This window comes from Oryctolagus cuniculus, chromosome 19 (genome assembly GCF_964237555.1).
Source record: "Oryctolagus cuniculus chromosome 19, mOryCun1.1, whole genome shotgun sequence".
Classification (NCBI taxonomy): domain Eukaryota; kingdom Metazoa; phylum Chordata; class Mammalia; order Lagomorpha; family Leporidae; genus Oryctolagus; species Oryctolagus cuniculus.
Genome location: NC_091450.1, coordinates 16815811 through 16842779, shown reverse-complemented (window position 1 = coordinate 16842779; position 26969 = coordinate 16815811). Strand labels below are relative to the sequence as shown.

The following is a 26969-nucleotide window of genomic DNA, read 5'->3' as shown; positions in this document are numbered from 1 at the left end:
AAGTGAGAGCCTACCAAGTCCTAGACTGTATGATACATAATGAGGTGTGGCCATGAATAACAGCAATTTCCGCCCTCACAGAGCTTACTTTCTACTGGGAAGGAGGCAGACAAGAAATTAAACAACGGTGGGCATTTGGTGCCGTGGTTAAGATGCTGCTGGAGACACCTGTCTTGTCAGAGTGCCTGGGTTTGATTCCCAGCTGTAGCTTCCAATTCCTGCTTCCTGCCAATATACACCCTGAGAGGCAGCAAGTTTGCCACTCATGTAGGAGAACTAGATTGAGTTTCTGGCTTCCAGCTCTGTCTCTGTCTCTTTGCATTATGAATATTAATTAAAATTTATGCATGCAGATTGGAGGTACCTAAGAGTGGACATGTGAAATGATGTGGCATTTATTGAACAAATATTTACTGGACACTTATTATTTTCTAGAGCCTATGCTAAACCTCCCCAAAAAAACCACAGATAGGAAAGACAAAATTCTCAATCTGAATAAGCTTACAGTAGATAATAGTGAAATCACATTGCTATGTGTTGGGTACTATTGATAGAAGCAAGCGTGGGATACCGTGGGAGTATACACATTGGTTGAGCATGTAATTCAGACTGGGTAGCAGAGAAATGATGTGTCAGATGAATTTTGAAAATGTAGTAGGAGTCTGTAAGTACAGAGAGGCTTAAGAGCATATAATGAGTAGAGGAAGGCCAAGTGGTTTAGTTGTAGAGCTTGGGAAGTAAATACTTGATTCTAAAAAGAATGGAGTATTATTATGATTAAAAAAAGAGTTATAATATCAGATATAATTTTATTTTATATTTTAAATGTAATTTTTATTTTTTATAGACACAGTAGTTGTATGTTTATTGGGTACTATGTGGCATTTCAATACTTGTATGTATACAATGTGTGATGATCAGATCAGGGTAAGTGGAATATCTAACACCTCAGATATTTGTCATTTCTTTGTGTTAGGAACATTCAAAATCTTCTCCACTACTAAGTTTGAAATAGCCATTTTAATGTTGTCAACCACAGTTATCCTACTGTGCTATAGAACACTAGAAGTTATTCATCCTGGGAGTAGGTGTTTATCATAGTGGTGAGATACCCACATCCACATCGGAGTATCTTAGTTTGATGCTGACTCTGGCTGCTGACTTCAGCTTCCTGCCAAAGAAGATTCTGGGAGGCAGCAGTGATGGCTCAACTAATTGGGACCTGTCACCCACATGGAGACCTGGATTGAATTCCAGTTTTGGCCCCCACCAGGGGCTGTTATGGGCATTTGGGGAGTGAATTAGCAGATGGGAGCTCTCTTTTTATGTCTCTCAAATAAGTAAATTCATAGAATATTCCTCCTCGGGGCTGGCGCTGTGGCATAGTGGGTAAAGCTCCCACCTGCAGTGCCGGCATCCCATAGGGCGCCGGTTCTAGTCCCGGCTGCTCCACTTCCAATCCAGCTCTCTGCTATGGCCTGGAAAAGCAGCAGAAGTTGACCCAAGTCTTTGAACTCCTGCACCCTCGTGGGAAACCCAGAAGAAGTTCCTGGCTTTGGATCAGCGCAGCTCCGGCCTTTGAGGCCATCTGGGGAATGAACCAGTGGATGGAAGGCCTTTCTCTTTCTTTCTGCCTCTGTCTTTCAAATAAATAAATAAATCTTAAAAAAAAATAAAGAGAATATTCCTTCTGCCCAACTGCAACCTGGTACCTGTTAACCATCTTCTCTCCATGTGCCCCCACCATCCCCTTCAGATGTGTCTTTGAAGAGATCATCCTACAGTGTGGAACTGATTTGAAGAGCGGTCAGCCACATTACAGAGAAAGTGCAGACTGAAGGCTAATGAAGTGATTTTATATGGGAAATCATGATGGGAGCCTGAGCTAAAGCAATGCAACAGGGAACACAAGGAAGAGAGACTGACATGAGAGTGATTAAGGAGTTAAAATCAAGAGAACTTGGTCAAAGCCACAGGTGTGACTCACACTTGAGAAATGAGTGTCTCAGGAAGTGAATGTGTTCTGTTCAGGGCCACATTTCTTCTGCTAAATTTGAAGGAACTCTCAGTCTCAGCTTTTCCATCTACTGCATGACTGTTTTTCACCTGCACTGCGGAAGTTACTCAAAGTCCAAGAAGCATTAAAAGCCTCAATGTTGTAGAAAAACATGGTGGCTTAAAGAGACAGGAACAGAATCTGGGGAAGAAATGCCCAAAGACCTGTATCTTCCATTGTAGTTTATTTGCTGATCGATGTGAGAGCATTGGAGGAAGAACATACATGTTTGACTTGTCTCTCTGAATTTCCTCTGTATTCTGAAAAACCACAAAGGCCCTAAAGTAATGATTCTCCATGGTTACTTCCATGGAAACAGAAACTCTGGATAGTAATCTCAATGGCTTGGGCATAGACGTGTTGGCAACCACACACTGGCAAACTAGTTTCATGACACTGCAAGCATGTTTAGAATTATAAATGCATAAAAGGAACTTCAGTATCATGTATCTTTGAGTGATAATTTAACTTTTGGCATCTGGTGGCCTCACACAGCTAATGCTAAACTGAAAGTCCAACTCCAACTGGAGTCCAGGGGCTAACTGTGCACTTAGCAGGCTGGGGTGTGATGATCAGAGTACTTCAGGACTCACCAGTGCAGAGAGTTTGGCAAAAATGTGAAATAAAAATTTTTAAAGATTTATTTTATTTACTTGAAATACAGAGTTACAGAGAAGTAGAGAGAAAAAGAGAGAGAGGTCTTCATCCTCTGGTTCACTCCCCAAACGGCTGCAACAACACGGGGCTGGGCCAGGCCGAAGGCAGGCACCCATACGGGTGCAGGGTCTTGAGCACTTGGGCCATCTTCCACTGATTTCCCAGGCTTATTAGCAGGGAGCTGGATTGGAAGTGGAGCAGTTGGGACTCAAACCAGCACTCATATGGGATGCTGGTGCTGCAGGCGGTGGCTTTATTGGCTCTGCCACAGTGCTGGCCCCTTTCCTGACATTTTTAAAAAACGGTCTGTGATTCCTTGATACAGTTAGATGAATTGTTTGTTCTGTTGTTCTGCAGGGAAGATGGTTTTACTAAGTTTAATAAATCTATGTACTGTTTTGTTTTTGTTTGTTTTTTTTTTTTGACAGGCAGAGTGGACAGTGAGAGAGAGAGACAGAGAGAAAGGTCTTCCTTTTGCCGTTGGTTCACCCTCCAATGGCCGCCGCGGCCGGTGTGCTGCAGCCAGCGCACCGCGCTGACCTGAAGGCAGGAGCCAGGTGCTTCTCCTGGTCTCCCATGGGGTGCAGGGCCCAAGCACTTGGGCCATCCTCCACTGCACTTTCTGGCCATAGCAGAGAGCTGGCCCTATGTACTGTTTTTTAAAAAGTATTGAGGCTGCAGCTGTGGTGCAGTGGGTTAAAGCCCCAGCCTGCAGCGCCGGCATCCCATATGGGCACCGGTTCAAGTCCTGGCTGCTCTACTTCCTATTCGGCTCTTTACTATGGCCTGGGGAAGCAGTAGAAGATGGCCCAAGTCCTTGGACCCCTGCACCCACATGGGAGACCTGGAAGAAGCTCCTGACTCCTTGCTTCGGATCAGCTCAGCTCTGGCTGTTGTGGTCATTTGGGGAGTGAACCAGTGAAATGGAAGACCTCTCTCTCTCTCTCTCTCTCTCTCTCTCTTTCTCTGGCTCTATCTATCTCTGTGGCTCTCTTTCAAATAAAATAAAATAATTCTTTAAAAAAATAAAAGTATTTATTTTCATCTACTTGAAAGGCAGAGAGAGAGAGAGAGTGAGCTTTCATCTGCTGGTTCATCCCCCCCCCCACCCCCATGCCTGCAGTAGCCAAAGCCGGGCCACCTCAAAGCCAGGAGCCAGAGATTTCCTCTGGATCTCTCATGTGAGTGGTATGGACCCAAGCACTTGAATAATCATCTTCTGCCTTCTAGGGTGTGTGTTATCAGGAAGCTGAATTGGAACCAGGACTCAAACCAGCACTCTGCTATGGGATGCGGGTGTCCCAAGTAGTGGCTTCACCTGCTGCACTACTATACGCACTGCAATTACTTCTTAGCGGGCTAATGATTTACTATCCAGCAGCCAGTAAATGTAATGATTAAATTTCTTGTTAATGGAGATCCATAACTGAGGTTCTTATGAAGTAAATCAACGTAATCTAATTACTCTGGACAAGGTACTTCATGTAGCAATGTTAGAAAGAGATTATTTTATACCCTTAACACCTATTAAAAAAACTACAAGTCTGCATTTTGCACAAAAACTAACCACAGTGAAAGTCTAATATATTACAGAAAAAGGGCTGTTCCTTCTCTTTGGCCAGTTAAGCTTGCATTCTTTGCTCAGCAAACATTTACGGAGTTTGTATTATGTATTAGCCAGGAGCTGGGATACAAAGTTATAAAACTCGATACAGTGCTGACCTTAGGTGCTCATATGGCATTAACAAATGAAGCTGACTGGCAGGTGCAGTCAGTGAGCTAAGTCCAGGGCTGAGATATGCACTGAATGCAAGAAACTTAGCACTCGGCTGCTTGCCACAGTTGCAGTGTGCTGCACCAACTCCATGTGGTAGCACTGGTTTAGGGTCCCAGCCAACTTCCTGCTGCTTCGTAGGAGATTCTGGAATAGAAAGAAACATTGCACAGTGATCAGAATCTACCAATTTATTTATTGAATTACACAGTCAACTGTTGATATGTTGCAGGAAACCTAAATAAAATACTTAAAAAATAGCCTTCTTGGAATAGGTTATTTGCATGGTGGTTTATATGCCACTTAGGACACCCCCATCCCATTGGAGTGCCTGGTTAAGTTCTGACTCCACTTCTGATTCTAGCTTCCTACTAATGAGCACTCAGAGGCAGTCGGTGATAGCTCAAGTAGATCCTTGCTACCCACGTGGAGACATGGACTGAGTTCCTGTCTCCTGACTTAGAATTGGCCTAGCCCCCTGGCTGTTGCCAAGTGCTTGAGGAGTGAATCAGAGAACTGAAGGTCTCTGTTGGTCTGTATTTATATCTCTCTCTTTCTGCCTTTCAAATAATTTTTTATTTTAATTTTAAAGATATATTTATTTATTTGAATTGTTGAGTTACAGAGAGGGAGAGAGAGCTCTTCCATCCACTGGTTTATTCCCCATCCTCTAGAACTCCAGCTGGGTCTCCCACATGGATGACAGGGACCCAAGCACATGAACCATCTTCTGCTACCTTTCCAGGTGTGTCAGAAGCGAGCTGGATTGGAAGTGGAACAGCTGGGACTTGAACTGGTGTGCCTGTAGAATGCCAGCGTCGCAGGCAGTGGCTTAACCTGCTGTGCCTCTCAAATAAAATTTTAAAAATAGCCTTCTATAATCAATCAATTTGAGATAAATATATATTATTTTAAGATTTATTAATTTTGAAAGATAGAGAGGAATCTATCTTTTTTTGAGAGATACAGAGAAAGAAGGACAGAGAACAATCTTCCATCCACTGGCGCACTCCCCAAATGGCCACAGCAATCTGGGGTTGGGCCAGGCCAAAGGCAGGAGCCAGGAGCTTCTTCTGGATCTCCCACATGGGTGCAAGGGCCCAAGGACTTGGGCCATCTTCCGCTGCTTTCCTAGACACATTAGCAGGGTGCTGAATCGGAAGTGGAGCAGCCAGGACTCAAACCAATACCCATATGGGATGCCAGTACCACAGGTGGAGGCTTAACTCTCTATGCCTTGGCACTGGCCCCAATCTGCTGTCTGTATAAACATGCTTTTAAAAGTTATATATGTAAAGGCCGGTGCTGTGACATAGCAGGTAGAGCTGGCGCTGCAGGCACCGGTTTGAGCCCTGGCTGCTCCATTTCTAATCCAGCCCTCTGCTGTGGCCTGGGAAAGCAGTAGAAGATGGCCGAGTACTTGGGCCCCTGCATGGGAAACCAGAAGAATTCCTGGCTCCTGGCTTCAGATTGGCTCAGCACTGGCCGTGGCAGCTATCTGGGGAGTGATCCAGTGGATGGAAAGCCTTTCTCTCTCTCTCTCTCTGCCTCTCTATAATTCTGCCTTTCAAATAAATAAATAAATAAAGTTATATAGGCAGCATTCCATTTTCTTGTCTTTTATCTAAAACCTCACAACAGATACTTTCTTTTTTGATTGATTTATTTATTTGAAAGTCAGAGTTAGAGAGAGGAGAGGCAGAGAGAGTTAGAGAGAGATGTCTTCCATCTGCTGGTTCACTCCCTGTGGGGAGCAACTCGGACTAGACTGTTACTGGAATTAAGACTTATTCTATGCATCTGCTCTCCCACAATATGGCGCTGAGAAGGGAGTAACAACTTCTACGCAGCTGCCTCTCGCCAACTTGAGTGATGACCTGCAGGAGCTGATCCTGCTCCTGATTGGAGGAGAGCAGCGTACTCGGCGTGTGGGTAGCAGAGTTGGGATTGGTGGAAGAGGACTATAAAGGAGGAGAGAGACAACATGCACGAGGAACACCTGAGGAACATCTGAGCAGCCCCCGAGAGAGCCGGCCGGCGGTGTGCCGCTCCCCCGCGGAAGTGGAGAAAGTGGCAGGGGGAACCGCCCTTCCATGGAGGTGGAAGGGTCGGTAGCCAACCCTGGAAGAACCAGCAGCAAACCCGGGGAGGGCCGAGCAGACAAAAGAACAGCGCAGGGTCCTGTGTCGTTCCTCCACGAAGACAGGGAGCGACATAATGGTGCCGTGACTCGGATAGGAAGCCTAGGCAGGGTCTTGTGTCGTTCCTCCACGAAGAGGGGGAGCGACAACTCCCCACGTGGCCGCAATGGCCAGAGATGCGCTGATGTGAAGCCAGGAGATGGGAGCTTCTTTCAGGTCTCCCATGTGGGTGCAGGGGCCCAAGGACTTGGGTGATCTTCTACTGCTTTCCCAGGCCATACCAGAAAGCTGGATGGGAAGTGGAGCAGCTGGGACTAGAACCGGTACCCATATGGGATGCTGGCGCTCAGGCCAGGGTGTTAACCTGCTGCACCACAGCACTGGCCCCCACAACAGATAATTTCAACAATTATATTTTTAAAGAAAAGTTTAGAATTTTTTTTAATTTTTAAATTTTATTTAAAAGAGTTACAGAGAGACAGAGATAGAGACAGAGAGATCTTCCATTCTTCAGTTGACTCTCCAGATGGCTGCAACAGCTGGAGCTGGGCCGTTCTGAAGACAGGAGCTAGGATCTTCTTCTGAGTTTCCCACATGGATGCAAGGGCCCAAACCTGGGCCATCTTCTGCTTTCCTAGGCACATTAGCAGGAGCTGGATCGAAAGTGGAGCAGCCAGGACTAGAACTGGTGCCCATATGGGACGCTGTGCTCTTTTGTCCACAGAAAAAGGAGAAGGCAATTCCATCTTGAAGATGGAAAATCTCCCAGAAAGAACCCCTGGGCAGCTGGAACCCAGTGTCCTGGTATTTCTGAAACTGCAACCTGTTACAGCAACACAATGCTGAAGGAAAATGGGCTCCTGTTGCTGACTGAACCCTCAGACAAAAAAGCCTCAGGCAGAGACCAGTCTTACACTTCTGAGCACCTGTTGTAACAACTGCATGACTAGCAGCTCATGGAAAAACTCTGTGGATTTTCTCCCTTTTAATGTCTTGACGTGGCCGCTTCCTTTCTCTTTTGTGTTCGAGGCACGTGTGATCTATGTTGCTTCAAAGTGGAACTTGGGTTTTCATGACCTTCCTGGCATCATGCCCCTTGGTCAGTCCAGTGCTCCTGTCTGGTCTGAGCTGTGGTTCTAATCAGTAAACAGTCAAAGTCGGTGATAGAAGTGTCATGATTGTGAGTACTCAGAACATCAAAGTCAAAAGTACAGTCATGACCTTGTCCTCTTGTTCTCTAAATCTCTGCTCAGCTGTTTCAAACCTCTTGTGCCCTTACTGGTATCGGTCAATTAGATTTCACTGAATCCTTTCTCTTGAGTCGTCAGAGGCAGCCATTTTATGGTAATGTGGGCGTAAATGCCAATTGGGAAGCTACATTATTTAACACACTTTGACTTGCAAGTGACAAAAATCCAGTGCAGTTTAGCTTAAGCAAAAAAAAAAGGGGGGGGGGATTTATTAGCTCTTATCATTGAAAATTCAGAGTGGGCTGGATCTCAAATGATATCAGGAACCTATTTGTCTGACTTTTCCTCTGAGTTTGGGTCAAGCTTTTATCACACGGCAGCAAGATAACTCCAGGCTCACATGAACCCAACAACCCAAGATCATGAAGACACATGCCCTTTTGTCTGAGTAGCACAGCAGAAGCTCCTTGGCAGACACTGAAAGGTCAGGTGCTCACTGCCAAGGCAGAAGTTGTACTTTGAGGCATGGAGTCCTCTGACCAGATCTGGGCTGGCCTGAGAGGCAGTCAGACCTCACCAAGTCTTAAGGACTGAAGCAGGCTTATGATGGAAGAGGAGAGAGGATTTCTTAAAGAGAGAAATGGTGGGAAGAAAAAACCCCAAATGCCCCTAGATTAAAGGAGTAGAATAATGGAGACTGGAGGCAATAGAAGTGCGATCACATTCTGACGGCACTGCCTCTGCTTCTTCTAGAGGCTACAGTCAGGAGGTGATGGGTGGACCAGCCCACAGATGCCCCTGGCCACTGCACTTATCTCAGAGCCAGGGGAGCAGCAGCAGAGGACAGAGAGTGCGTAGGTAATAATCAGTTCTCAGATCAAGTAGGGCCCAAGGTGAAAGGTGGACTTGAGGAGTGGCAGTGGGAGGGAGGGCCATGCCCAACAAGTGTAGAGCCAGAGACAGACAGAGCTCCATTCCACTGGCTCATTCCTTATCCACAAGGACCTGCATTAGGCTGGGCTCAGAACTGGGATTCCAGAACTCAGTCCAGGTTCTCACGTAGGTAGCAGAGACTATGTGAGTTGTCATCTGCTGCCTCACAGGGTCTGCACTGGCAGGACGGGGCGACTGGGAGCTGGAGCTGGGCTCCAACCCAGACACTCTAATGGGGTCACAGGCATCTTACACGAAGCCAAATGCCCATTAGCGCAATTGGCTTCAATATGAACATGTGACAAACTGCTTCCTCTTTTTGTACAGTTCTTTCCCTTTTTTCCTCAACTGGCTGAATTAATGAGGCACTATTTTAGATAGTCCATCTAACCACGAAGAAGCTTCAGATTGGATATGTAGCCTCTGAATAACCGGTGCCCCCTTTTTACTGTATATGATTTAAATGAAAAAAAAAAATAGGATCTACCTAGAGTATAACTGAGACTCAGAGGAATCTCTGGGCTTAATGGAAGTTCTTAGCAGAAAACCAGGCCATGCCACTTCTGAATTTTGTTATTAACTCTGGATTCCTTTTGAAACCTCTAATTGTGCTATATGGAAGTAAGTTTCAGCTATCCAATTATTTGAAAGAATCAAAATATTTGATAAAATTTATTTTAATTCTCCAATAGATAGCAAAAACTTTTCTGAAACTTCTGTTAAATAGCTTTGAGGTAATAAGAAAATAAGCTATTGAGAAAACTAACTGTGTTTTGTATTTTTTCCCCCTTAGTGCACTTTTAGATCTTCATGGTGCTGTGTTTAGCTTGGTTTGCCTGCTCCCACTGGGCATTACCATAATTCAGATTATGGTTTGGAGCGTGTTCTCAATCAGAAACAAGATAGACTACACACAGACTTTTTAAGGCCAATTCCAGCTGCTATGGGAATCAAACAAGACTTCAGATCTCTTGTTTTTACAATTGTTTACTTTGTAGCAGAAGGGCAAAATTATTCTTCATAAACTCTAAATTGTTTAGAAAAGAAATAAGCAAAAATAAATAAATAAAACAAGAAATCCATCAAGTTTAAGGGTTCTTTACTCTCTTATTAGAAGGTTAAATATGAGCTAAGGCCCCTCTGTTGGTTATTTCCAGTTGATTTTGGCCTGGACATGCCTGTAACTTCACCAGTGAATAGTCATGGAGTTGCTTTGGGTTTTCCAAAGCCTAGTTGGTTGTGTGTACCACTCCATTTTATTTTTTTTTAAACTTCATATTGATTCTCTGACCAATTTTATTAGTGAGACAGCCCCCTTTCCATTTTTTTCATCAATATTGCAACATCATCATCTGTAGATTCCCCTGTGATTGAAAGTGGAGAAGATCACCACAGTCCCTGATTTCAAAATATATAATAAAGCTGTTGTAATCAAAACAGCATGTACTGGCATAAAAACACATATAGGCCAATGCAACAGGATAGAAAGCTCAGAATAAACATTGACACATTTGCAGTCAACTGATTTTGATAAAGTTGCCAAGAAAACAATAAATAGTGTTGGGAGAACTGGATTTCTACATGCAGAAGAATGGAATTGGATCCTTATATCATATACAAAAATTAAATAAACATGGATAAATCTTTAGGTGTAAGGCTTGAAACTATAAAACTAGAAAACATAAAACTAGAAAACATAGAAGGAAAATTCCATGACCTTAAAGGCTGGTCAGTGATTCCTTGGGTCAGACCTCAAAAGCAAAGGCAGCAACAAAATGGCAAAGGGGATTACATCAAACTGAAAATCCTCTGCACAGCAGAGGAAATAATTAACACAGTGAAGAGACAACTGAAGGACTGACAGAAAATATTTGTGAACCATACTTCTGTTATGGAGCTAACATGCAAAATGTATGAGGAACTCAAACCACTTAATAGCAAGAAAACTAATAACCCTATCAAAAATGGGCAAAGGATCAGAACAAACATTTCTCAAAAGAAGATATGTGAGTGGTCAACAGATGCTATATACAAAAAAGATGCTTAACATCTCTACTTATTAGGAAAGTGCAAATTAAAACCACACAAGGAGCCATCACCTCACATCTGTAGAATGGCTATTATCAAAAAGACAAAATATAATGTGTTGGTAAGGATGTAGAGAAGAGGGAAAACTGGCACACTGTTGGTGGGAAAATAAATTAGTAAACCTTTTTTGGATTCCTCAAAAAACTAAAAATAGAATAACCCTATGATTCAGCAATTCCACTTTTGGGGTATACAGCCAAAGGAATTAAAAGCAGTGTTTTTGAAAAGTTATCTGCACTCCCATGTTCATTTCAACATTACTTCACAATAGCCAAGATATGAAAGTGACCTAAGGGTCCATCAATAGATGGTGGATAAAGAAAATATACTTTAAGCTGGGAGGGCCGCCAGCTTTGTGGCCTATAGCAGCATCCCATATGGGTGCCAGTTCAAGTTCTGGCTGCTCCACTTCCGATCCAGCTTCTTCATGATGTGCCTAAGAAAGCAGCAGAGGATGACCCAAGTGCTTGGGCCCCTGCACCTTATGGGAGACCTGGAAGAAGCTCCTGGCTCCTGCTTTCAGCCTGGCCCAACCCCAGGTTGTTGTGGCCATTTGGGGAGTGAATCAGCAGATGGAAGACATTTCTCTCTGTGTAACTCTGCCTTTCAAATAAAATAAAATAAATCTTTTTTTAAAAAAATGTAAATACACAATGGAATACTATACAGCCTTAAAAGAGAAGGAAATTCTGCCGTTCGCAAGAACATGGAAGAATCTGGAGAATTTTATGTTAAGTGAAATAAGTCAGGCATAGAAAGATACCACATTAGGGCTGGCTATGTGGTGCAGCAGGTTAAAGCCCCAGCCTGCAGTGCCAGCATCCAATATGGATGCCAATTCAAGTCCTAGCTGCTCTACTTCCGCTCCAGCTCCCTGCTAATGCACCTGGGAAAGCAGCAGAGGACAGCTCAAGTCCTTGGGCCCCTGCACCCACATGGGAGACCTGGAAGAAGTTCCTGGCTGCTGGCTTCAGATTGGCCCAGCTCTGGCCTTTACAGTCATTTGGGGAATGAACCAGCGGATAGAATACTTTTCTCTTTCTGTCTCTGCCTCTCTCTGTAACTCTGTCTTTCAAATAAATAAAATAAATCTTCAAAGAAAAAGAAAGATACCACATGATTTCACTTATAAGTGGAATCTCAAAGTCAATTTCATAGAGAATAGAAGGTTGGTTACCAGAGGCTGGAGGGTGGAAGGGATGGCAAAGGGTAGATATTGGTCAAAGGACACAAAAATTTTTGTTAGACAAGAGAAATATGTTTTAGTGATCTATTCCACAGCATGGTGATCATAATTAACAATACTGTATTATATACTTTAAAACTGTTAAAATAATTTTAAATGCTATCACCACAAAAAATGATAGGGAAGGTGACAGACATGGTAATTATCTTGATTTAATCTTTTTGCAATGTATAAATATATCAAAACATAAATATATATAATTATCTATTAAATTAATTAATTAATTTAAGAAACAGTGGATAAAGTCAGATTTGGGACCTGCATAAAAGAATTCCAGTAAGATGGATTTATGTGGCTCACTACCTTAGGGTGCTTTTGGTGGTCAAGAAAGGAATCCAGGGGCAGGCGCTGTGTGAGTAAAGCTGCCGCCTGCAGTGCTGGCCTCCCATTTGGATGCCAGTTCGAGTCACAAATGCTCCACTTTCGATCCAGCTCTCTGCTGTGGCCTGGGAAAGCAGTAGAAGATGGCCCAAGTCCTTGGGCCCCTGCACCTGTGTGGGAGACCCAGAAGAAGCTCCTGGCTCCTGGCTTCGGATTGGTGCAGCTCCGGTCGTTGCGGCCAGTTGGGGAATGAACCAGCGGATGGAACCTCTCTCCCTCTCTCTTTGCCTCTCCTTCTCTCTTTGTGTAACTCTGACTTTCAAATAAAATAAAGAAATCTTAAAAAAAAAAAAAAAGGAAAGAAAAGAATTGAATTTCAATGATCTTCAAGAAAGGATTTTTAGAAGGATACAATAGCAAATTCATATGCACTCAAGGAAATTAGAGTTGAGCCATGCATGGATTGGAATAGGAAAGGCAAAGACAGCTTTCTCTGTGACAAACTGCAGTGTTATTGTTTCCCTCTTCTCCCCTCCTCTCCCCTCCCCTCCTCTCTCCTTTCCTCCTCTCTCTTACACACACATATACACACTCTCGGCTGGCTGAGTGCCAGACTCCCAGCTCACTTGTACCCCTTCATCCAGCTGACTCTGACTCTAGGAGGGTATTTCAAAATGCTCATGAGAAAATTTAAAGATTGCTTTGGTGCGAGAAATTTTGGAGTTCATGCGTTCAAAGGGCATTGGAAAATTTCATGGAAAATGTATATTATGGAATAAAACTAGGCATGCATTAAAAAAATTTGCCACCAAAAACAAACCTATCTTTTTGTTGTATTTTTCCATGAACTTTTTGAAGTATTCATGAATGTGCCTATTTGGCTTTTCTTATCCAAGACTGATAATCAGTTCAGCATAAGATGGCCATATACTTTGGTGTGCAATGCTTCATAATTGTGTCTTTGAAAAAATGCATGCATATTTATATGTATGTAACTTAATTATAAATCTTACTGATAAAAAGTGTTGAGCATAATTTAGAAATAATAATAAAAAAAACATACTTGGAGATAGAAGTTAAGATGCCAGTTAAGATACCTGCATCCTACATTAGAGTGCCTTACTTTGATTCCTGACTCCAGCCTCCTGACAGTGCAGAACCTGGGAGGGTAGTGATGATGGCTCAAGTAATTCTGTCCCTGCTACCCATGTGGGAGATCTGGATTGACTTCCTGGCTTCTGCTTAGGGCAGGCCATTGTGGGCATTTGGGCAAAGAACTGAAAGATGAGAGCTCTATGTCTCAAATCTAAAAAATGTAGTGAAATGATCAGGAAGTCATGAGTTTTGGGTATTTACCACATTTGCTTTTAATATAACTTCTATAATTAAAAATATATATGAACCGTTTTAATGATGGCGGTTTCTTCTCCCCTTCCTGCTAACACACCTGGGAGGCAATGGATGATGGCCCAAGTGCGTTACCACCCATGTGGGAGATCTGGATGGAGTTCCTGGCTTCTGGCTTTAGCCTGGCCTAGCACCAGCTATTGAAGGCATTTGGGGAGTGAACCAGCAGACAGAAGATTCCCTCTCGCTTTCTCTCTTACTCCACCTTTCAAATAAATAAAAATCTTTTAAAAAATATCTGAAAGTTAAGATATACTTGTAATTAACTCATGAGTAAATGAGGAAGTTATAAAAGAAATTAGAACATATTTTGAATTGAAAAAAAGAAAATGCATCAAAAATTTGTGAAATACAGCAAGAACAGTGCACAGAGGAACATCTATGACATTAAATACTTATATTGAAAAGAGGGGTCTCGCTGGTGCCGCGGCTCACTAGGCTAATCCTCTGCCTTGCGGCGCCGGCACACCAGGTTCTAGTCCCGGTCAGGGCGCCGGATTCTGTCCCGGTTGCCCCTCTTCCAGGCCAGCTCTCTGCTGTGGCCAGGGAGTGCAGTGGAGGATGGCCCAAGTGCTTGGGCCCTGCACCCCATGGGAGACCAGGAGAAGTACCTGGCTCCTGCCATGGGATCAGCACGGTGTGCCAGCCACAGCGCGCCGGCCGCAACGCGCCGGCCGCGGCGGCCATTGGAGGGTGAACCAACGGCAAAAGGAAGACCTTTCTCTCTGTCTCTCTCTCTCTCACTGTCCACTCTGCCTGTCAAAAAATAAAAAAAAGAAAAAAAAAAAAAAGAAAAGAGGGGTCTCCAAAGGCAAAGCGAGCCAAAGCCAAAATTAACAACTGGGATTATATCAAATTGAGAAGTTTCTGTATGGCAAAAGGAACAGTCAGGAAAGTGAAGAGGCAACCAACGGAATGGGAGAAATTATTTGCAAACTATGCAACTGATAAAGGATTAATAACCAGAATCTACAAAGAGGTCAAGAAACTCCACAATAACAAAAAAAAAAAAAAAAAAAAAAAACAAAACAATCCACTTAAAAGATGGGCCAAGGACTTAAACAGCAAAAGAGGAAAATCAAAAGGCCAACAGACACATGAAAAAATGTTCAGGATCACCAGTCATCATGGAAATGCAAATCAAAACCACAATGAGGTTTCACCTCACCCTGGTTAGAATGGCTCACATACAGAAATCAACAAACAACAAATGCTGGCCAAGATGTGGGGAAAAGGCACCCTAATCCACTGTTGGTGGGAATGCAAACTGGTAAAGCCACTATGGAAGACAGTTTGGAGATACTGGAGAAATCTGAATATAGCCCTACCACACAACCCAGCCATCCCACTCCTTGGAATTTACCCAAGGGAAATTAAATTGGCAAATAAAAGCACCATCTGCACCTCCATGTTTATTGCAGCTCAATTCATAATAGCTAAGACATGGAATCAACCTAAATGCCTGTCAACGGAAGACTGGATAAAGAAATTATGGGATATATACTCTATGGAATACTAAATAGTGGTAAAAAAATGAAATCTAGTCATTTGCAACAAAATAGAGAAATATGGAAAACATCATACTGAGTGAAATAAGCCAGTCCCAAATGGACAAATATCATAAGTTCTCCCTGATCTGTGACAACTAACTGAGCACCTAAAAGGAAATCTGAAATCTGTAGAAATGAAATTGACACTATGAGAAGCAACGACTTGATAAGCCAAGGAACAACTTACTATTTTATTCTTTTTAGTATTTTCTTTTTCTACTTAATATCATTGGTTGAATTCTTTACTTAACACAGAATTATTCTTAGGTGTTTAAATTCAATTGAAAATTGATCCCTGTTAGCCGGCGCCGTGGCTCAATAGGCTAATCCTCCACCTTGCGGCGCCGGCACACCGGGTTCTAGTCCCGGTTGGGGCGCCGGATTCTGTCCCGGTTGCCCCTCTTCCAGGCCAGCTCTCTGCTATGGCCAGGGAGTGCAGTGGAGGATGGCCCAGGTGCTTGGGCCCTGCACCCCATGGGAGACCAGGAAAAGCACCTGGCTCCTGGCTCCTGCCAGGATCAGCGCGGTGCGCCGGCTGCAGCGGCGGCCATTGGAGGGTGAACCAACGGCAAAGGAAGACCTTTCTCTCTCTGTCTCTCTCTCTCACTGTCCACTCTGCCTGTCAAAAAAAAAAAAAAAAAAAAAATTGATCCCTGTTAAAAATAACAGTGGGAATAAGAAAGGGAAGAGATGTACAGTTCGGTACATGTTCCCTCGGACTTACCCCTAAGGATAAAGCTAAAAACTTGGTCTTGGGATTTCAAATCTCATTAAGTTGGCAGGTACCAATGCCATCTTACTAGTTACAGTGATCAGTTTAAGTTCATAATTGATCATAAAGATAGGAATAAGTATCAAAGAGATCACATAAATAAGGCTAAGTGTCTGCTAATAATAATAAATAGAATTAAAAAGGCGAGAACTGGGGCCGGCACCATGGCTCACTTGGGTTAATCCTCCACCTGTGGCACCAGCATCCCATATGGGCGCTGAGTTCTAGTCCCAGTTGCTCCTCTTCCAGTCCAGCTCTCTGCTGTGGCCTGGGAGAGCAGTGGAGGATGGCCCAAGTGCTTGGGCCCCTGTACCCACATGGGAGACCAGGAGGAAGCACCTGGCTCCTGGATACCTGTGGTGGCCATTTGAGGAGTGAACCAACGGAAGGAAGGCCTTTCTCTCTCTCTCTCTCTCTCTCTAGCTCTACCTTTCAAATAAATTTAAAAAAAAAAAAAAAGGAGAGAACTATCCAACATGGTAAGCAGGCCACAGAGCAGACTCATAGAATGACAAGTGCCTTAAACAGCACTCTGGCCTCAGAATCAGCCCTTAAGGCATTCAGATCTGGCTAAAAAGCCCATGAGAGCATTTCAGGCATGGAAAGCCAAGGCACTGTGGCAAAAAATGGCCTAAATGAAAGATCTCTGTGGGTAAGATTCTGGTGGAAAGAAGAGGCTATCAAAAAAGGACGTACCTTTCTCTGAAAGGAGGAGAGACCCTCCACTTTGCTTATAGCAGGTATAAATAATGATGGAGTTTGTGGACTCAAAAGGCTTACATAGCCTCAGTAGCTTATAACAAAAGCCTTGGGTGATCACTGACATCATAAATAAGAGTGTCAATTGTTAAATCAACAACAGGAGTCACTGTGTACTTGCTCCTCATATAGGACCTCTGTCCTTAATGAGTTGTACTATGAGAATTAATGGTAAAACTTATCTTCAAACAGTACTTTATACTTTGTGTGTCTGTGTGCGTGCAAACTGTTGAAATATTTATTTAGTATAGTCAGTCTTCTGTATAAAAAGAGAATTCAAAATGAACCTTAATGAAGAATGGGATGGGAGAGAGAGTAGAAGGTGGGATGGTTTGTGGGTAGGAGGGCAGGTATGGGGAGAAGAACCACTATATTCCAAAAACTATACCTATGAAATTTATATTTATTAAATAAAATCTTTCAAAAAGTAAACAATAAAATAAAGATGGGTCTCCAATCAATTGTCTAGGCTTTCATTTAGAAACTAGAAAAGAGCATATTAAACCCAAATTAAGCAGAAGGAGGAAATAATAAAGACTAGAAACTAATAATATTGAAAAATAAAATCAATTATGCTGAAAGTTAGTTCTTTGAAAATATCAATAAAACTGATAAATTTCTTGCCAGATTATTCAAGACAAAAAGAGAGAAGATATGAATTTTCAATGCCAGGAATGAAAGGAAGGGGCATCAATCCAGATTCTACAGATACATAAAAGATAAAGAAATATTATGAAACCTTTATATCAACAAATCTGACAACTTAAATGTTTCCAACAAAGAAAACTCCAGACCCAGATGGTTTCACTGGCAAATTCTACCAAACATTTAGGAAAGAAATAATACCAATTTTACACAAACTCTTTCAGAAAATTGAACAAAACTATTCCCAGTTCATCTTATGAGACTAATACTACCCTACACAACCAAAGATATAAGAAAAGAAAACCATAATTTGTCATGAACACAGACACAAAAGTCTTCAACAAAACATCAATAATCTAGTTAATATGAAGAGGGTGTTAAACATAACCAAATGGGTTAATTGATGGAATGTAGTGTTGATTCAGCATTCAGAAATCAATCAATATAATTCACAATATCAACAGATAAAAGCCATATGACCATCTTAATTGTTGTAAAAAAAGAAGTTGATGAAATGCACAATCTACTCATGTAAAAAAATCATAGATACATAAGAGTAAAAAAATTCTCAAACTGACCAAGGCCTTTAAAAATAATCTGGAGCTAATATCCTTAATGGTGAAAGACTGAATGCTTTCCTATTAGGACTGAGAACAAGGCAAGGATGTCTGCTCTTCCCATACCTTTCAAAATCATCAGGTTATCCCAGACAATAAGGCAAGAAAAAAGGAGGAAAGCATACAAATGTGAAAGGAAGAAATCAAATTCTATCAGCAGATGGCAGGATTGTCTATGTAAAAAAATCTCCTAGACTCTTCAACAGAAATACCAGAACTATTAGCAAGTGAGTTTTGCAAGGTCACAGGTTACAAGATCAAGAGATGAAAGTCAACTATATTTCTATATATTGAAAACATTTAGAAACTGATAACACTTTTTTTTTAAGATTTACTATTTTTTGAAATGCAGAGAGCGAGATCTATTTGCTAATTTGTTCCCCAGATGATCCCAATGGCTAGAGCTGGGCTGAAGCCAGGAGCCTGGAACTTCATCTGGGTCTCCCACATGCATGGCAGGGGTCCAAGTACTTCGGCCACCCTTCACTACTTTCCCAGATACATTAGCAGGGAGCTGGATGGAAAGTGGAGAAGCTGAGACTCGAACCACCACTTATGTGGGATACCGCATCCACAGGTGGCAGCTTAACCTGCTGTGCCACAATGCCAGCCTTGCTATTACTTTTTAAAACTTACCATTTATAATAGCATAAAAAAGAACCATGGAATTTTGGGGTATATTTCTTTGAAAAGCAAGATGTGTATGATAAAACCTAGAAAGTACTGATGAAAAAAATCAAAGGAAATTGACACAGAGATATATACCATATTCATGGGTTGGAAGACTGGATATTCTATTTTTTTTCCTAAGATTTATTTATTTTAAGGGCAGAATCACAGAGAGGCAGAACCAGAGAGAGTCTTCCATCTGCTGGTTAACCCTCCAAATGGCCCCAACGGCTGAAGCTGGGCCAGGTCAAAGGCAGGAGCCAGGAGGTCTTCTGGGTCTCCCACATGGGTGCAGGGGCCCAAGCACATGGGCCATATTTTACTGCTTTCCCAGACCATAACAGAGAGCTGGATCAGAAGTGGAGCAGTCGGGACTCGAATTGGTGCCCATATGGGGTACCGGCACTACAGGCAGTGGCTTTATCCACTATGCCAGAGTGCCGGCCCCAAGACTGAATATTCTTGAAATGTCAGTTCTCCAAATGGAATCCAATCAAACACAAAAGAGGGGCCGGCGCTGTGGCATAGTGGATAAAGCCACTGCCTGTAGTGCCCGCACCCCATATGGGTACCAGTTTGAGTCCCAGCTCCACTTCCGATCCAGCTCTCTGCTATGCCCTGGGAAAGCAGAAGACGGCCCAAGTCCTTGGGTCTCTGCACCATGTGGGAGACCCAGAAGAAACTCCTGGATCGTGGCTTTGGATCAACACAGCTCTGACCATTGCAGCCAATTGGGGAGTGAACCAGTGGATGGAAGACCTCTCTCTCTCTCTCTCTCTCTCTCTCTGCCTCTCCTTCTCTCTGTGTAACTCTGACTTTCAAATAAATAAATAAATCTTTTTTTAAAAAAGAGGAAATTTTGTAGAAATTGACAGCTAATCATGAAATTCATAAAGAAATGGGGCCAGCATTGTGGCTTAGCGGATTAGGCTGCCACCTGTAACTTCAGCATCCCATATGGGTGCCAGTTTGAGATTCAGCTGCTCCAGTTCTGATCCAGCTCCCTGCTGGCGTGCTTGGGAAAGCAGAGGAAGATATCCCAAGTGTTTGGGCCTTGCACCCATTTGGGAGACCTGGAGGAGGCTCCAGACTCCTGGCTTTGGCCTTGCACAGTCCTGGCTGCTGCAGCCATTTGGGGGGTTAACCAGCAGATAGAAGATCTCATTCTGCTTTTCCCTCATCGTAACTCTACCTTTCAAATAAAAAGCTAAATCTTTTTTGAAAAAAATTCATAAGGAAAAACAAAATAACTAGAATAAGAAAAAGCAGTTTTAAGAAAAACAAAGTTGGTGGACTCAAATTGCCTGATTCCAATTACTTACTCTGGAACTACAGTAATCAAGAAAGTGTGGTATTGAAAAATGAAACAGAATACAGTCTAGACATAAAACCATGTATGTGTGAAAAACTGACTTTTGACAAAAATTGATCAGCAACTCAAGAGAAGAAAAATAATATTGTCAATAATTAGACATTCAGTTAAAAAAGATTAACTCACATCTTGTATCAAATACAAAATTAAAGCATATCATACACCTAAATGTAATTCTGAAAATATATCTGACACTGACAGTAAAGATTGCTTAGATGTGACATCAAGTAGACAATTCATAAAAGAAAAATTTGATAAGACTGACTTCATCAAAACCAGAAACTTCTGATCTTTGAAAGACAAAGTTAAGAAAATAAAAATGAGGACTGGCATTGTGGCTTCGCAGGTTAAAGCCCTGGCCTACTGCACCAGCATCCCTGTGGGCACCGGTTTGAGTTCCAACTGCTGCACTTCTGATCCAGATCCCTGCTATTGTGCCTGGGAAAGCAATGGAAGATGGCCCAAGTCCTTGGGCCCCTGCTCCTACATGGGAGATCTGGAAGAAGATCCTGGCTCCTGACTTCGGATCAGCTCAGCTCCGGCAGTTGTGGCCATTTAAAAGGGAGTGAATCAGTGGCTGGAAGACCTCTCTCTGTCTGTCTTTACCTCCCTCTGTAACTCTTTCAAATAAATAAAATAAATCTTTAAAAAAAATAAAACTGTAAGCCACAGACTGGAAGAAAATATTTTCAAAATGCCTGTTGAATAAAGGACTTAAATGTAGAATATATAAAGAAGTTGAGTGGTGACTCAATTGTAAGATGACAATCTAATAAAAAAGAGGAAAGTTCTGAACTGATACTTCACCACAGAAAATATTCAGGTGGAAAATAAATTCATGAAAAGATGCTTAACAGTACTGGTCATTAGGAAAATGTACATTAACACCATAATGAGTTACCACTGTATACCAAGTACAAAGGTTAAAATAAAAACTGACAGGGACCAGCGCTGTGGCGCAGCGGGTTAACGCCCTAGCCTGAAGTGCTGGCATCCCATATGGGTGCTGGTTCGAGACCTGGCTGCTCCACTTCCCATCCAGCTCTCTGCTATGGCCTGGGGAAGCAGTAGAAGATGGCCCAAGTTTTTGGGCCTCTGCACCTGTGTGGGAGACCCGGAAGAAGCTCCTGGTTCCTGGCTTCAGATTGGTGCAGCTCCGGCCATTGCAGCCAATTGGGGAGTGAACCATTGGATGGAAGACCTCTCTCTCAGCCTCTCCTCTCTCTGTGTAACTCTGACTTTCAAATAAATAAATAAATATTTTAAAAAAATAAAAACTGACAATACCAAGTGCTGAGTAGAATGTGCAGCACCAAGAACTCTCATGCATTTCTGGTGAGAATTAAAGTGGTACAGCTACTTGGAAAAATTCTTTGACAGTTTCTTTTAAGAAACTTAAATATACATTTGACATATGATCCAGAAATTCCTTTGCTAGCTTTTGCCTAAGAGAAACAAAAATTTGTGCTCACACAAAATACGTACAAAAATATTTATGGCAGCCTTATTTGTAGTCATCAAAAACAACTGGAAACAAAACAAATGGCCTTCAGTTGGTTAAAGGATAAACAAACTGTGGTACATCTATACCATGGAATACCATATAACATGAAATACCATACAGCAATAAGCAGTTGATTTACTGATACATACAACAGTGTGAATGAATGTCAGATTATGCTAACCGAAAGAAGCCAGACTCAGTGTATGATTCCATTTGCATGCTTTATGGAAAAGGCAAAACTCAGCGCAGAAAACACATCAATGGTTGCCAGAGATGGGAGAGATGTTGACTGCAAAGGGGCACAAGGAAATGTTTTAGGTTTTGGTGGTGCTTACACAGTTTATGCATTTGTCAAAACTCATAAATTCTAACCCAAAGAGGGTGGATTATCTGGCTTAAAAATGATATATTGTAGATATTATTTTATTTTTGGAAATTTGTCCTGAAATAATAACATGAATGCCATTTCATTTACTGTTTGGAAATGTCATTTTCTTTTCTAGGTTATCTCAACAGACTGTTGAAAACTAATTGCCTTGGGGCAGGCATTCAGCTTACTGGTTAGGATGCTAGCTGGGAATGCCTGCATCCCATATCAGGGTGAGTCCTGGCTCTGCCCTCACTTCCAGCTCCCTGGGAGGCAGCAGGTAATGGCTCTAGTAGTTGGGTCCCTGTCACTCATGTGGGTGACCTGTAGTGAGTTCCCAGGTCCCTGCTTTGGCCTGGCTCAGACTTGTCTGTTGCAGGCATTTAGGGTGAACCAGCAGATGGGAGCTGTCTATTTTTCGGCCTCTGAAATAAAAATCATCTAATTAAGAGCCGGCGCCGGCATACCGGGTTCTAGTCCTGGTCAGGGTGCTGGATTCTGTCCCGGTTGCCCCTCTTCCAGGCCAGCTCTCTGCTGTGGCCAGGGAGTGCAGTGGAGGATGGCCCAAGTGCTTGGGTCCTGCACCCCATGGGAGACCAGGAGAAACACCTGGCTCCTGCCATCGGATCAGCGCGGTGCGCCGGCCGCAGCGCGCCGGCCGCGGCGGCCATTAGAGGGTGAACCAACGGCAAAGGAAGACCTTTCTCTCTGTCTCTCTCTCTCACTGTCCACTCTGCCTGTCAAAAAAAAAAAAAAAATCATCTAATTAAAAAAATGAATTTTATAACTTTAAATACTTGTTATTAAAGTCTGGCTTGGTTCTGCTAAGGACCTCTTCTCTGTCTTCTCTGATGAACCATGTTGAAAACTCCCTATTTACAACAAGATTCTGGATCAATATACCTGGACTAGCCCTGAAATTGCATTTTAACCAGTTCTGCCAGTGACTTGGATGCTAGTGGTGGCCAAGGACTGTTAATGAACACTAGGAGGCAGTAGAGCATTGTGGTAAAGGATGGGACTTGTGCAACCCTACTTAGATCAAAATCCTGCTTCAACTTTCATAGCACTTTGGAATCTTTCTGTGCCTTGGATGATTTTTCTGTAAAAAGGTGGTAAGAATAATATCAACCTCATCATGTTGTTATCAGGATTAAAAGAGATGACATGTGTAAGGAGCTTAGCATGAGGTTTGGCACTTAGTGCACACTCTCATCCTTGTAAGTGTGTGTGTATGTGATGAATGTGTGGCAGTAAGAAAGCCAAGGGTTTGATTTCAGGTCATAAGAAGCTGACAATTTGTTAAGAACATAATTCTTAAACAAAAGACCATCTTGGAGCATGTGTTTGGCCTAGGGGTTAATATGCCACTTGAGACCTACACGCCATATCAGAATACCTGGGTTCAAACCCTGGCTCTGCTCCGGATTCCAGCTTTCTGCTAATATACGCCCTGGGAGAAAACAAATGATGGCTCAAGTAGTTTTGTCCCTGCCACATACTTGGGAGACCTGGACTGAGTTTTGAACTCCTGACTTCAGCCTGGCCCAGGTCCCGAGGTTGCCGGCATTTGAGGAGTGAATCAGTGCATAGGAGATCTCTATTTCTCTGCCCCTCTCCACCTTCCAAATAAGTAAGAAAGAAAAGATCATCTCTATGTAAAAACTTTGTAACAGGAATTACTGTTTGCGGTGAAGTATTTCCTGTTTTAAGGAGAGTTAAGGAAGTCTGAAACTGTAAGATTTGTTTCTAAAGCGTGTGGGGAAACACAGAGAATTAAGTCACTTCTCTTGAGTATTGTGTAAATACAGGTATATTTACATTAGAATTTGGAAAAATCTACAGAATTCATAATTAACTAAGGAAAGTAAATGGGTAAAGGTCTATGCCTTTATGCATGGCTTGTCCTTAATAATTAGCAGTTTTACAGACAGGATACTTGGGATTATGTGATTTTTCCAAGGTCACATGGTAACTTTAAGGGACACTAGAATTTAAATCTCCTGTCTTCTGGTGTAACTCTTCCGTCTGCTGATTCACTACCCAAATGGCTGCCATGGCCTGAGCAGGGCAGGCCAAAGCCAGCAGCCAAGTACTCCATCCTTCCACATTAATGGCAGGAACCCAAGTACCTGGGCCATGATCTACTTGCCTCTCAAGTGCATTAGCAGGAAGTTGGATGGAAAACTCAGAGTAGCCAGGACTCGAAGTAGGCATTCCCCTATGGGATCCAAGTGTCCCAAGTGCTGGTTTAAGGCCCACCGCTACTGCCCATTTTTAATTTTATAATTTTATTTTTTGTTGTTGAGCTGTTTGAGTTCAACTATATGCAAGCAGTATATAGTTAAATCATATTTTTTCTAAAAATCCATTTGATAACTCTGTATCCTTTTATTGGGTAATTTAATCCATTTAATTTAAAGTAATTATTGATATGTAAGATCTTACTACTGCTATTTTGATGTCCATTTTCTAGTTTTATTGTAGTTTCCATCTTTCTCTCTCTCTTACAAACATCCTTCATAGTGAAGTGATTTTCTCTAGTAGAATTTTGATTCCTTGCTTATTATTGTTAGTAAGTTTGTTAAAGAGTTTTGTTTTGTGGTTACTATGAGGCTTACAAAAAACACCTTTTGGTTATAACAAGCTATCTTGAAATGATAGCAACTTAACATTGAAAGATAGGAAAAGAAACAAAAACAGGAAGAGAGAAGAAATACTAATAAAGGACTCTGTACTTGCACTGCATTCTTCCCACATTTTGAATTTTTTATGTTCCACATTACTTCTTTCCATATTGCTTGTTTCCTAATATTTTAGTAGAGTTATTATTTTTAATCATTTTAATCTTCATACTAAAGATACGTTTACCCATTGTTTACAATATTAGAGCATTCTGCATACTTTAAGCAGTAAGTTTTCTACCTTCTGGTATTTTCTTATTACCTTCTCTTTGTTTCAGTTTGAAAATCTCCATATAGCATTTCTTCTAAGACAAGTCTGATGATGATACATTCTCTTAGTTTTTATTTGGGAACATCTTTATCTCTGTCATATCTGGAGGCTAGCTTTGCTGGGGACAGTATTCTTGGCTAGCAGTTTTTTCCTACAGTACTGAGAAAGTCTCACCCCACTCCCTCCTGGCCTGTAAGAATTCTGTTGAGAAATTTGTGGTCAGATGAATTGAGACACTTTTATGTGTTATTTTATGTGTTTCTTTTCTCTTGCACCTTTGAGAATCCTCTGCCTTTAATTTTGGAGTATTTGATTATAACGTGTCTTGGGGTAGATTTGGTTGGGTTGAATCTAACTGATGACCTTTCTAGGCAATAAGACCTTCCTGTATGCAATAAGACCCGAGTTTTTCCTGTTTTATATTCGTATATGAGGGTAATTTTAAAAAGTCCATGGAAAAAATGGAATTTAAAAATGTTTATTTGGTCTAACAAATTTTGAAATCCATGTATAGTTTTTCATAATGTGGATTTTCCCTGGTGTAACAAGCTATACTTTGTTGAGATTCCTCAGCCAAGTTGGATTTCCTGTGTCCCCAGGGTGGGTGTGGGAGGCAGAAGCTGGCTATAGGGGAAAATTCTTTGTAGTAGAGGAAGCTACTAGCCTCTAATGTTTGTCCCTGTCACATCTCAACTTTTCCAAAGACTTGAGCATAGAAAGCTAACGAACTGAGAAATAAACTTCCTATTGTAGAATAACTTAATAGCTGCATTCAATATTGACTTTGTCAATTTTAGGAAACTTTATGGAACAAAGAATGCTTGGTAAGGGGAAACCATAATGGGAAGATGAAAACGGCAGGGGGTCTCACAATGCTGTGGTTCTGGTTTTCTAATAACCAGATGCCTTTCTTCTGATTTAATGAGCTGTACACACAATAAGTTTGAAGAATATCCTAGGCTAAGTTGTAAAACAAGCTCAGATTAGCTGTGGCTGTTAAGAAAATCAATCAGTTTTCACTAGAGAAAGGAGATTGTTCTGTCTGATTTTCAGGTTGGCTGATTGCTCAAGTATCCTCTTTCATAAAAGCATTGTTCCTTATTTTCTGATCAGCTTGTGGTTGTGCAAAAATAAAATAGTGGTCTATTTTCAAGCCAACAGAGATGTGGTTGTTGTGTGAAATGTTACCCAGACTCTTTATGGATCAATTATGCTGATGGATACATAAAATTTTGGCCTACTAGAAAATGTTGAGATTTTAAGTTTTACAAACTTTCTCATTGTACAGTGCAGTTTTTTTCATGTATTCAATATAAACCCTAAGTTTGAATGCTTTATCATCATAAAATAAGAAGGCTTATAGTTTCCATAAAGAAATCAAAACATAGTGCTATAAAGTTACATGGTGAATGGGGTGAAGAGGAAGCAACCATTCAAGAGACCTGGGAAAGCAGCAGCAGATGGTCCAAGTCTTTGGGCCCCTGCACCTATGTGGGAGACCCAGAAGAAGCTCCTAGCTCCTGGCTTTGGATCGGCCCAGTTCCAGCCATTATGGCCATTTGGGGAATGAACCAGTGGATGGAAGATCTCTCTCTCTCTCTGTAACCCTGCCTTTCAAATACATAAATGAATCTTTAAAAAAAGAGAAATGTCTTTGTCTAAAAAAAGTGTATTTAACACAAGATGAAAGCTCTTTGGACCTTTGAATGTGCCTCAGAAATAGAATGAAAACAACAGTCTTCTCTCTTATCAGAGCTGACTCAGAGACCTACTCCTAGAAAGACCTCAGTTGGCATACAAATTCAAAAACACAAATTCCTTTAGCTTAAACCATTTTACATGCAGATTCCTTTTAAGGATTTCAGAAGTAGTCCAATATATGCACAACCTAAGTGCAGAGGTGGCTGATTTTATAGGTAAAGAAGTGGAATCACAGGGTATTAAAT

General features: G+C 41.9%; 1 protein-coding gene and 1 long non-coding RNA gene across 15 annotated transcripts in view; one reads left to right on the top strand and one right to left on the bottom strand.

The window, feature by feature from the left end:
- The window catches only part of LOC108176787 (transmembrane protein 180), a 53517-nt gene extending 31010 nt beyond the window's left edge, over nucleotides 1–22507 (top strand). For 11 of the 12 annotated variants that reach the window (XM_070064593.1, XM_070064587.1, XM_070064591.1 and 8 more), the window contains one exon: nucleotides 9545–9837. In XM_070064593.1, coding sequence (XP_069920694.1) covers nucleotides 9545–9677 — 133 coding nt within the window. In that variant the 3' untranslated portion in view covers nucleotides 9678–9837. Of the gene's footprint in view, nucleotides 1–9544; nucleotides 9838–22204 lie in introns of those variants that run through there. The other variant, XM_051847901.2, reaches the window with a different exon arrangement.
- Nucleotides 1–26969, bottom strand: part of LOC138847038 (uncharacterized) — a 54327-nt gene that overhangs the window by 21749 nt on the left and 5609 nt on the right. For 2 of the 3 annotated variants that reach the window (XR_011384656.1, XR_011384655.1), the window contains exon 2: nucleotides 4436–4634. This is a non-coding gene — a long non-coding RNA (uncharacterized lncRNA). Of the gene's footprint in view, nucleotides 1–792; nucleotides 4635–26969 lie in introns of those variants that run through there. The other variant, XR_011384654.1, reaches the window with a different exon arrangement.